A 13,250-nucleotide genomic window follows, 5' to 3' on the forward strand; every position below is an offset into this window, starting at 1 on the left:
TTGCAAATTGTCAAATATAACTGACCCCTTCAACAAACACAGACAAAGCAGCATTGGCCTTTTGTGTAGATCTAGTTTAATTATTGCTCAGTCATACCTAAAATGAACTTAGTGATTCCTCTATTATTAATTAAATAGGATAGCAATCACCTTCCCACCAGGGAAAATTAGGCATAAGGCTAAACTTCCTGTGAAAATTAAATCAGAAACTTTTCTCCATTCAGTAGCTGTGTTCACATAAATTCATGGTTAATTAAACCATGATTAATTTACTAAATCCGATAGCCTGGATTTACAAGACATACTAAACCATAAATTACAGACTGGGTTTGTACAACAAAGACAATCATACTTTAAGTATATGATGCAACAATGTTTGTCAGTCACTACCAAGTCTGATTGTTAAGTAAAAAGATATTAGCAGGAAGACTGTGTGAAGTGAATGAGTAGAAAGAGAACTAGTTTTTATCTTATATTCACTTCTAGAATACTATGGTGAAATGTGGGAATCTTAAAATTATGACCCATCCAGGATGGACCAGTTAACCATTCTCTACGAGGAAAGCTATTTCTTGAGGTCCTTACATGGATTGATAGTGTACCTAAACTCCTCATGATACTCATCCTAAGGCTGAATGATTGGGAAGAGCTCTGTAGCGTATGGTAGATCAAGGCTAGTACAGAGCACAATGAGTCTTTCTTGACATACGTTTTCAAACACACTGCCAATTCTCAGGGATGATAAAACTGGGAATGCCTCCTCCCCTCAAGTTTATGCTTACTTATATCCTCAACTTAGAAGAATTGTGGAATGACAACAATTTTGAACTTAATATTTAAAGGGAAGTGATTCTGGATTAAATGACATTACTTTCTTCTCTAAACTAGGGATTAAATGACATTACTTTTTTCTCTAAACTATCATTTCAATTCTGTGATAGTATAGAAACAGCACTCTTAATGATGGAGTATGAGTGTGCACTTAGTGCATTCAAACAATGTATCAAAGACCTAGAAGCCTAACAAGATAAATCTGCTCTAAGAACGCTTCCTTGAGCAGTCATACCTTTTCAAAGCAGCGAGATAACTACATTGTATAACTGTCCCCAAACTCTGAAGGGCATTAACTTTAGCACACTGCAATGTACTTTCCAAAGCGGTCTTGGAAGGCTGATATAAATTTTTTCCCGTATGAGCTGAGACTGTGCCCCTGGCTATCAAAACTATAGCTCACATCCTACTGTACCATACCTTCTATAAGGACCTATCTTGTAACACCTCACCTGACAAAAAACTGGGGAAACAATCTTTTATGTACAATTGTTGTTATTGGATCAATCAGAAGTAGTCTCTTTCAATGTAGCCAAATTTTGTTATAGTGTCTGCAAAATTAGGCAGATTTTGCGCAATCCACCACCAATTATTAAATATTATCTTGTCTTTTCATTTCATTTTATGTGTAATGTTTCTTATTTGTAATGCTGGTCTGTGACTAACAAAATTACTGGTATAGAAATCTGATCTACAGCATGACTAAGACTTATTATCCTATCAAAATGAACTTATATTTAATCTTTTTAGATGCTGAAAAAGCTTTTGATCAGTTAAATTGGCAAATTTTGTTAAGAGTGATAGAGGAGATGAATTTGGGGGATAAATTTCTGCAAGCCCTAAAGGGCATTTATCAACAACAATCGGCTCAGATTATAATTAATGGAGGACTAACAGAGGCCTTTCAAATTGGAAAAGGTACAAGACAGGGATGTCTGTTATCTCCTTTGTTGTTTGTTTTAACTTTAGAAATTTTGTTAATAAAAATTCGTGAGTCAACTACAATAAAGGGAATAATGATAAATAAGAAGGATTATAGGTTGAGAGCTTTTGCTGATGACTTGGTTGTTACTTTATCACAACTGATTCATTCAGTTTTAGATTTGTTACAGATTATAACCCAGTATGGGCAAGTCTCTGGTTTTAAGGTTAATAAGACTAAAATATTATCCAAAAATATGTCTATTAAGGATAAGGAAATGTTAGTTAACTTGACAGGTTTTGATATAGTTAAAAAGGTTAAATATTTGGGAGTGTATATAACAGCTTCTAATGTAAAATTGTATAAAAATAATTATGAAACATAATGGACTAAAGTGCAGAAGGATCTGAATGATTGGAAAAAATTACAATTATCTTTGTTAGGGAGAATTTCTGCTGTTAAGATGAATGTTCTACCAAAATTTCTTTTTCTGTTTCAGATGATACCTATTTTGAAGAAATATGTCAATTTAGATGAATGGCAGAAGGGTATTAATAAATTTATTTGGGTAGGGAAAAAACCAAGAGTTAAATTTAAGATTATACAAGATGTACGAGAAAGAGGAGGACTTAAGATGCCTAATTTGAAATTGTATTATGATGCTGCGGCCTTAACATTGATTAGCGATTGGATTAACGTAACAAATCAAAATACACTTTTTTTGGAGGGACGGGATTTATTATATGGATGGCATGCATATTTAATTTATAATAAGAAATTAGATAGGGCTTTTAAATCGCATATTTTAAGAACTGCTTTATTGCGTGTCTGGAAGAAATATTATTATAGATTAAATTATAAAACACCAATTTGGGGGATTCCTGGACATGCAGTAGAGGGGATATCGAGAGGTGTGAAGTTGGATAGGACTTCTAACCAATTGCTTAAATTGGAAGGGAAGGATTGGCAGTTAAAATCGTTAGATGAATTAAGGCAAGATAATATTGTTTACTCTTGGTTTCAGTATAGACAATTGTTAGATAGATGGAGTTTAGACCAAAAAGTTGGTATTACTTTAGAAGATGAGAATTTGATAAAACAAGTTAGAGATCAAAGTCGAGCTCATATAAAAAGAGTTTATAATGTATTATAAGATTGTATGATAAAATGGGCCCAAAATTTTCAAGAGCCGGTTTTACTAGATACATGGGAGGCAATTTGGGTTGGGAATGTGAATTTTACTCAGGTTCAAAATTTACGAGAAATTTTTTATAAAATGTTTTATAGGTGGCATTTGGATCCACAAAAATTGTCTCATATGTATCCTAATTTACAACCTAAGTGTTGGAGATGTGGTTGCTTAGATGCAACCTATTATCATATTTGGTGGACGTGTAGAAATATAAAAGCTTTTTGGATTAAGATTTGGTGGAACATTCAGAAGATTTTTAATAGAAAGATAAAGTTTACACCACAATTATTTTTGTTAGGTATTGTTGAAGATTGTGATGTTAAAGAAACTATTTTAATGTTGAATCTTATTACGGCGGCAAGGTTATTGGTTGGGCAATATTGGAGGAAAGATTCTTTGCCTACCATAGAAGAATGGTCATTTAAAGTTGCTAATTTAGCAGAAATGGTCAAAATTTCTGCCTATTTGAAGGATCATTCACAAGAAAGATACATCTCGGTGTGGAGAAGATGGATAAATTTTGGTTATTGGTATAGTTGGATAAGCTTAGTTAGAATTTGTTTGCTTATTTTTAAACCTGTAATCAGCTCTGGGAAGTGAGGGGGGGAGGGAGGGTTATTGTATTGTATAAAACTTTTCAATAAAAATAAAATAAAATAAAACAAAAAATGAACTTATACAACAACATTTGTTTAAATAGATGCCTAGGACAGTGGTTCTCAACCTTTTTAATGCCGCAACCCCCAACTGGTCGTAAGTCGAGGACTACCCAACCGGTCGTAAGTCGAGGACTTTCCCTGCCTGGGAGTGCCGTGCATGCGTGGTGACGTCCCCTGCGCCGGCCGAGGCCTAGCTGGCAAGGGGCAGCGATGGCGCAGGGCGACCACCGGCTGAGCCACCACCTGGCCCAGCCCACACACGCCAGCAACCCTCCCTGCGCCCGCTGTTGTCCCACTAGCCTTACCTTGGCCACCGCCCATTCAGGGCGGCGGCAGGCAGGCCCAGGCACTCCTGGGCGACCACGGCAAGCAGCAGCGATGGTGCAGGGCGACCACTGGCTGGGCCACCAGCTGGCCCAGCCCAAGGCAGGTAAGGCACCTGCCAGGCCCGCGTGCCAGCAACCCTCCCTGTGCCTGCCGCTGCCCCGCTAGCCTTACCTTGGCCACCGCCCATTTGGGGCAGCGACAGGCAGGCTCAGGCGCTCCTGGGGGCCACGGCAAGCGGCAGCGACGGCGCAGGGCGACCACCGGCTGGGCCACCAGCTGGCCCAGCCCAGGCAGGTAAGGCACCCGCCGGGTCCCACGCGCACCAGCAACCCTCCCTGCACTCGTTGGCCTCCCACCACTGGCCCTCTTTTACTTACTTTTAGTAGTTGCTCAGCAGGGAGGGAAGCTTTCCTTGCAGCACCGTTTGCAGACTGGGGCTTTTGGCGGTCTCAGCAGGGCAGAGACAGCCCGGACAAATCCTATTGGCTTTTGAAAGCCAACAGAATTAGACTCTATTCAAGAGAGTCTATTCTATTGGCTTTCAAAAGCCAATAGATTCTATTGGCTTTCGAAAGCCAATAGATTCTATTGGCTTTCAAACGCCAATAGAATAGAGTCTCTTGAATAGAATCTATTCAATTGGCTTTCAAAAGCCAATAGAATAAGAGGGATTAGCACAGCTAAAGAAAAGGGGAAAAACTGACGGACAGCCTTGTTTGGCAACCCCCGTGAAATGGTCGTTCGACCCCAAATGGGGTCGCGACCCACAAGTTGAGAACCGCTGGCCTAGGATATACTGGGTGGGCTACTAGAAATTTATTAAATTCCTTAAACTTTTGAGACTTTTTCTGCTGATGGTTTTGTGAATAACTTTTAGTTTTATAAGAAAGACTGGTTTAAAAAAATTCTATGAAAGGAAGCCGGTGGATGAATAATAGTTCAGACTGAAAAACCAGAAATAAAGTTAAAAATCCATAACAATTGCTAGAGTCCGAAATGACTGAATGTGGCTTGAAAATATAATTGCAAACTCAATGAAATATTAATTAAGCTCGATCATTCAAACTACATAAATGAAGTACAAAAAACCCTATGGTTAACTGTGAACCAAGTAATTCGAACACTTATAAAAAATTAATAGCAACGATGGGAGATGGTTCAGATTGCAATGACTGGAGCTTTTTATATCACTTCTCTATTTACAGGATTCGAAAATAAATTTGAAACATGACATTTTATATAAAGCATTTTCAATTTGGACATCCTAGTCCATATGTCCAAATGCATAAATATTTTAAATTTAATTTTTTAAACAAGATTTTTTAAACAACTTTTAATTTTAATTTTTTTAAATTAAAGTTTAAGACCCATAGAAATATTTAAAATATTTTAATGCCAGATGCAAATATATTAATAATATATTTGCTAAGTTACTTTTGCTAAAGCCAGGAACAGAGCAAGGACATCAGTCATAGCAACCCATGTTGCATCAGTCATAGGGACCCAAGTACATAAGGGTAATATGGGAGTCCTCAACTAATCACCATTCATTTAGCAACAATTCAAAGTTACAATGTCACTGAAAAAAGTTACTTAGAACCAGTCCGTGTACTTCCAACTATCGCAGTACCTCAATCACTTGATCAAAATTCGGGAACTTGGTAACTGGCATATATTTACAAGGACTGCAGCATCCTGAGGTCATGTGATCACCATTGGAGACCTTCCTAGCTAGCTCCTGACAAGCAAAGTCAATGGGAAGTGGTGGATTTGCTTAACCACACAATTCACTTAACTGCAATGATTCACTTAAGAACCATGACAAAAAATGTTGTGAAATCATATGTGACTAACAACTGCTCTGCTTAGGCAATGGAAATTCTGATCCCATATGTGTTGTTCAGTCAAGGACTACCTGTATTAATGTGATGTCACTGCACACATACTGTGATTGGGGTTAATCCATTTTGCTATGGATGCCACCAGGCACATAGCATAAATTACATTACAAGCTTATCATTCCTCTCCAAACCAGCTGGTATTTCTGAAACTGAGGTATATCTAGAATTAATAAAAACCAATCATAACACAAATTCAAGCTCTTTCACAAACAGTCTGAAAAAATGTTGGACAATTTATCATAGCCTTAGTTAGGCAAATACTTCAGTCAGGTTTCAGATTTAGTTAGCCAAAGGCAAAAGGGGAAGTTCTGAACTACCTCACTTAATTAGAAAGTTAAGTGCAAAGAGTATTCATGTTTATATAACAGTTTGTAAGCAGCATGCTATATTGTTTCAATTATATTAAATTTGTTTTTCTGTCGCAAGTCATAAAACAGTAATAGCTGCAGGCATAATGTTAAAACATTGACAGATTGTTAATTAATCTTTTGAAACATGGCAAATAACATTTTCCACTACAGCCGCACACTCACTATTAATCTATTTATCAATTTAAAAGTAACAATATAATGGAAAAAACTGAATATGAGTCAATCGTTGGTTCCTTTCTCTTGTTAAGTACATTCTTTTAGTTTTAAGAATGCAAGCAGAAAAAAACATATCCAAGAATTCATTAACATACACTCTTAAGACCTTTCCACTGTTTCTAAATTATTTTTCCATTCTTATATATTAACTAGGCCAAAGCCTGATTAGTCTTTTTTAGTATGTTTTCAAAATGAGAATTGGTGTTACCTCTTGAAAGACAAGCAGTAAAAATATTGCAATCTTAGATTTGTATATTGCATAAAAAACTAGGTATTTCTGTGAATCTATGTTTCTTAGTAAATGTTGTCACTCATAAGATTGTTGTTGTATCTGTAGTCAAACTAATTCAAAAATAACTCCTTTAAAACTCATAGGGATTTTCTTCTGAGAAATAACCACAGACTGGGCTATTAGTGCAATGAAATGGCCAAGTAGCAGTAATTATTTGTTAAGTCTTGCTCAATAAAATTCAGTTAACACGTGATTGCAAACCATTGCATGTCCACAGAATTAAACTACCCTTAAACACTATTCAAATTAGAAAATGCAAGATTTTAAACCAATACCACATATGGACAGTTTGTAATGAAAAACTGTCAAATTAAGTAATAATCAATCTCTTATCAAGCTCTATGTGAGGTTATTATATATTATCCTCAGGATGTGGAAATGCAAAATCTTGCTTTCTCTACTTTTTTTTTAGTTTATTAACACAAGATGCAATAACACAATGCTAAAAAATAAACATGCATTAGATATACTACAAAACTGTATTCTCTGTTTGTTACAATTGCATAAGGACAAGATTTTTTTTCCCTCTTAAAAGCATTCAGCCTGTAAAAAAGGTGAAAAGGGATGACTATTGAACTCATTATTGTTCAACTCCAGTAAGACTTTTCGCATTCTTGGGTATTTTTTTTTTTTAAAAATCATCACAAAAATTTAGCACTTTTTTCCATTTTAAGATGCAACTGATTTCTATTTACAATAATTTGTCAATAAATTTTAATATTTAAAAATTTACATTCATAAAAGTGTTGCAGAAATTTATGTTTACTTTTTAAAAAATGTACATACAATGAAGTCCCATGTAAAAGGTTCACTGAAGAACTGAACCAATATAAAGAGCAATTTTATTAAATTTTGCAAAACTCCACTTGAAGGCAGCTCACATTTCAACATTCAAAAATCCTTATTTGCTTGCTTATGAAAACTAATGTTCCAGTAATAAAGGTGAAAATGTAAACTAATATCCTATTGAGATCAGTAGAAAAATGTAGTTTCCACAGGCCGAGTATGTTCAGTAACGCTTTCTGTAAAAAGTAGTTCAGCTTGAATGTAGTGATGTAATAAACAGGTGACTCAAAAGAGTGGTCTTGAACAAACCTATACTTATTATAAGTTATTTTAGCAGCCAGCAGTTTTGTTTTCCAGTTCAGCTTTTTAGAGTACTAAAGAGATCTATCAAATTAATACCTTCTTAGACATTGAAATTCAGGGTTTTTGGCATCTAAAGACACATAAAAATGTAGTCATATAACATTTGCAGTCTAAATCCATCAATTGCACATAACTGTGCTTAAATCTGTTCTGAAATAATTAGGTACCCAAAATAAGAAAAATAGAAAAAAAATTAAAAAAATATTGCACAGCCACATACCTAGAAAGTAAAGTTGATGTTAAAAAAGCTCTTCACATGGATGATATAATTATCTTCCATATAAAAAAGTATAAATATCTCTTAAAATACCGCGATAACTACAGTTTAATATCACACATTATTTATCTGTTAATGAGGTAATAACCAAGTCTGTTACAATGTTTTATTCCTACTGGAAATATTTTAGGGCAGCAACCAGAAAAAACTTTTCCAAAAATATGTCTGAATCCAAAACGGCAATGTGTGCAGCTCTTCCTATGAGAGAATCAGCTGTGTTTGGCAGTGCACAGTGCACATTGTATCGAATTAAATTGCAGTCCTTGCTTTGAAGAACAGGCAGAAGCATATTCTGGATCATTTCAGCATATATTGGTCCTGTAAAAGAAGAATCCGCATTACCTATTTAAGTAAGCACTGTATGTACTTCCTTTCTAGCATGCAATTAACAGAACAAACACCATGTTTAAATATAATCGGTTGAAACCCATTTATAAAACTCCAAGCAAAAAAAGTCTCAGCCTATAATTAGCCAACAACTACATGAACTACTTACTTTAGCTTTAAAAGCCATGTTTGTACTGGCAGAGAAGTTAAGAGGGTCCCTAAAAAGAAAATCCCATAAAGTGCCATCCTAAAAAACTCAAAAAGATCACCTGGCAAATACTTGCTGCATTTCAGTCAAAGGACAGCAAGCAGGGCTTCAGGAGTTGAACAAGCATATAAGAAGGGTTGTATAGAAGGCAGATTTGTATATGTACATATGAACCTAGAGAAAGACCACTGATGCTTTTAAAATAACTATTATTTTAAGCATAAAATAACTTCCAAGGTAAAGAAATATGATGACTGACCTGAATAAGAGACTGGGGGGGAGGTTATAAGGAAACTAATGAAAAAGATAAACATTTGTAGCTACTTTATAAATTTGGGTTCATTAATGGCAAACATACAAAACATTGCACAGGATTTCTTTTGAAATTTACTGTTTTTAATGAACCAAGATGGTACATTGTTTGTCTGTTAGTTTTTAGTCCTAACTACAATGTCCATGGCAAACAGATATGGGAACTCAGAAAGCACTGGCTTTTTAAATATAGGCATCCCCCAGACTTAACAAATTCAATGTTACAGAAGCAGGGTATGCAAATAGGAGTTTTCACATTTGTGTAATGCTGTATGTGATTATTGTATTTGGGTTTTTAAATTTATGTTTAAATTACAATAACAATTGCCATAATTGCTATTGTAAAATGGGCACTATATAAAGAATATAAATAAAATGTACACATGCCAACAGGGTGCTATCTGATATGTGCAGGTTTTATAGGAATTTTCATCTCATATAATCCAGGCACACTCTGTGTGTAATTTCTACCTCATATTATTCATTGAAATTGATTTCTCCCTCATAAGAAAAAAATGAGACTTGTTGCCCTAGTATAACATTATTCAAGCTTCAAGTACATATTCTCCTGAATATTTTCTAAATGATGAACAGTTGTTGTTTCACAAATATCTATGTTTTAGCTAATACCTGTCTGTTTATCCTTCAAAGCTGTTTTGCACATCTCAATGCGGGCAGAATGGTAAGGGACGTAACGATCTTGCAGGGATCCTACTAATATTACATTTTTGAAATACTGAAGACCTGTGAAGATAGCAATTATAAATATTAAGAACACACTCAAACAGATCAACAGTTACAAGCTTGGAGAAATTCTGGCCCACCTGCCCCCCAACAAAACCCCTTGAATTAATAGATATTAGGGATGTAACAAATGCTAGGGTCCCATTACTCTCTTTCTACGACTAAACTAAAGAACACATAGGGAAGAAGAATAAGGAAAATTATACTCTTCTGGCACTCATCAATACCAAGGTTATGAACTTTAACTGTGGGAAAAGCTGTTAGAAGAATTCTGCATTCATATAGTTAGTACAGATCCAGAAATATAACTGTATGCAAATATGTTCATGATATTTATAAAAAATATGACCATATGTGGTAAAATAGTTTGATGATTGCTAATCAATTTATAGAAGAATGGTAAAATATGTTTCTTAAATTTCCACTGATAGTTAGAATGGAATTCATTTAGCTTTTGGGGGTGCTGTAGTTTCTGTGAAACCTGAGATTGCAGTCAAAACTATAATATTTGCCTGGCTAATCTTAAGAGCATTTCTTCTATTACCATCTTATAGAACAGTAGCAAGGCTTAATCTTATGCTTTCATCCACATTTTTTCATTTAATATTTTAGCAAATATTTGGCAAGAAATAATATTTCACTGTGCTTGTGAAACTGAGCTACATGATCGTGATTTCCAAAATAAACTAGCAAGTCCTTGTATCAATAGCATAATTATGCTTTTTTTTTAAAAAAATAGCATCATATAAGTATATTATTAACAGAAGACCTATGACATTTTGTAGGAAGACTATTTAAATCTTAATATCTGAGGACACTGGTATCACATTCACTTGCTCTGACAGTTTGTCCATAATAATGTATAAATGAAAACAATTCATTAAAAGTTAATGCTTTTAATGAGGTTGATGTAACTTACCTGCTTTTCTACTAAGTTTGTATAAGAAGGTTTGTCGGGGGTCTGAATGATCTCGACAGGTCAACTGTAGCAAAGATCCTGACTTCTTCCACTTCTGCATAAACCAGAGACCTATATTTTTGTATATACTACATGTGAATACACAGAGCACAATTATACAAATCTTTAAATAATTTCATAATTAGTGTTCATTTTATACATTCCTAAAAGGTTCTACTCTATTTGCTTGGCTAGTATGAATGAATTAAAATCATAAGCACATATATCAAATGAACACGTCAATAGACAAAATGCTTATTGAAAACATACATATGCCAAACACAATTGTAATGTTCTTTAGTACATCAGTCTTGTGTTCTTTAGCCAACTGATGAAATGATATGGTCTGTAGCCTTAAAAGCAAATCCTCATTGACAAAACAGAATGGCAATTATTCTGAACACTTCCTAGAAAGTGTTGGTGTTCAACGGTCCTGAGTATCTATAAATCCCACTTAACATACAAAGCTGATACAGAAACATGAATATTGAAATGAAATGTTTTAGCTCCATCAATTCAGTAATGTTCGAATACTTAATTTTATTCAATATTATTGTAGATTGTAGATTATTTAATACAGAGGTAATAATCTCTATATTATATTCCAGATATTTGAACAATGATTCATGTTACTCCTAACCAATGACCTTAATAGCTGAGAAATATAGCACTTGTGCTTTAACGTATCTGGTTCCTTCTTTTTATTTCAGTATACCCCTCTGTATTTAAATAGCGAGGCATCCTGTGCATTTTAATGGATACTAGAAATACTTGCTCAAACTTTGACAATTTGAAGAAAATAATTACACTGTTTAAAAAGATTAAAATAAGCCACCCTTTCTTTATAGTTCTGAGACTTTAAAGTGGACATCAAATCTAGTTTTTTTACCTGTATTCACAAGAGCACTGCTGTTGTAGAGCGTACCAAGATGTGGTCCAGACAGAGAGAGGAAGGTATAAAGTTTATTGAGGTAATACCTAAACCTAGGTCTTGTGAGTACTGAACGGATTATTAAATTACCCAATGAGTGTCCAATAAAACTGAACAAAAAAGAAAAAAAAGAGTATGAGATTTGGAAAAAATATTTTAAATACATTATCAACTGAAACCTTGAACTTTAACTTCTATTTGTTTGTCTGTTTGTGTCCAAATCTTGGAGACTGCTTTGTTAAGTCCCTGAAGTCTTCTTGGCAAGGTTTTTCAACACTGGTTTGCCACTGTCTCTTTCCTACGGCTGAGAGAAAATGGCTGGCCCAAGGTCACCCAGCTGGCTTTGTGCCTAAGGTGGGACTAGAACTCACAATCTCCCAGTTTCTAGCCTGATGCTTTAACCGCCACACCAAACTGGCTCTCCATTTTGTTTTCTAGTATTGTAAATATTATGCTTTTTGCACATGCCTAAACAATCATGCAATTCATGAAAGGGTTTTCACTATGATTATCAAAATCATCATCAATAAAGGATTATGAATAAAAATGTTAAGGCAAAGCATATTTTGGGCATCACTGGTTTCCAATTTTCCACCATACTCTATTCATTTCTCTCATTCCTCTATTTCGCTTCTGTAGTTTCCATTACACACAATGGAACTTTGTTTGGGAAGGACTTGAGCAATAAGTTGTAAGTGACACAGAAACTGTCTAACCTTGTTCAACACATTTAATTTTCAGTGATCCTAAGCTTCATTTGGTATTCATGAAAGGTACACAATGCTTTCTTCTTCTTTTTATGAAAGAATGTGCCCTGATTTCAACTGATCTTTACATATTTAGAAATTTTAGTTTCGCTTTTTGAAATAAAATCTTCCTTGCAGTGACTTACTATCATCCAGAAAAAAATGCTAAATGAATCTAAAAAAATTAAATGGATCTAAAATTATAATCACTGTTTAAAAATCATTGTTGACAAAAAAATTAATATTGACTTATTATAGAATAAAATATAGCTTCACAAGCAGGCCCATTTTTATAACTAAGCCAAAATCTAGTGCATCTTTTCAATCCAGGATAAAATAAAAAAACTGGCATATCTAAAGAATCTAACATTTTTATTTTCACTCCTGAAAAACCTTTTCAGAGACTCCCAACAGCCAAGGAAGGCCACAAAGGAGTTGCTCAAGGCCCTGAGGAATCCACTAGTAGGGGGACAAGGTCTCCAATACTTGATGGGCCAGCAACGTAGTAGAGATGTTCAAAACATTCTGAAGTAAAAATATTGCACTCTGCAAACCACATTCCAAGTATTTTGAAGTTAGCCACTTTTAGTACACTGGTAATAATTCAAAATGTTTTGAAATCTCTAAATTGCAATCCAAAAGTATTTTTAAAGATGTGGATACAATCTACTAGATAACTGTTAGTATAGTAAATTCTTCTCAATGCCATTTAATTTTAGAAAATCCACAATTATCAGCAACTAAAATAATAACAGCCGGAACTCTAGGTAACATAAAATTGAGAAATGAATAAAACAGGCCTCTTCAATTGCTCCATTAGAAAAAAAAATCAAAATTAAAATAATGAAACATCAGGGACAGGGATTAAAATTCTGTTAAATTTGGAT

The 13,250-nt window shown here is 34.5% G+C and overlaps 1 protein-coding gene across 5 annotated transcripts in view; it reads right to left on the bottom strand.

Moving 5' to 3' along the window:
* Positions 1-7,410: 7,410 nt before the first annotated feature.
* FAM135A (family with sequence similarity 135 member A) overlaps positions 7,411-13,250 on the bottom strand; it is a 53,831-nt gene continuing 47,991 nt past the window's right edge. For all 5 annotated transcript variants that reach the window (XM_039346717.1, XM_039346718.1, XM_039346714.1 and 2 more), the window contains 4 exons: positions 11,576-11,727; positions 10,648-10,758; positions 9,615-9,728; positions 7,411-8,455 (listed from right to left, as the gene is read on the bottom strand). In XM_039346717.1, the coding sequence (XP_039202651.1) occupies positions 8,250-8,455; positions 9,615-9,728; positions 10,648-10,758; positions 11,576-11,727 (583 nt within the window). In that variant the 3' untranslated portion in view covers positions 7,411-8,249. The remainder of the gene's footprint in view (positions 8,456-9,614; positions 9,729-10,647; positions 10,759-11,575; positions 11,728-13,250) is intronic.

This window comes from Crotalus tigris, unplaced genomic scaffold, assembly GCF_016545835.1.
Source record: "Crotalus tigris isolate CLP2741 ecotype Arizona unplaced genomic scaffold, ASM1654583v1 scf7180000018016.4438896, whole genome shotgun sequence".
Classification (NCBI taxonomy): Eukaryota; Metazoa; Chordata; class Lepidosauria; order Squamata; family Viperidae; genus Crotalus; species Crotalus tigris.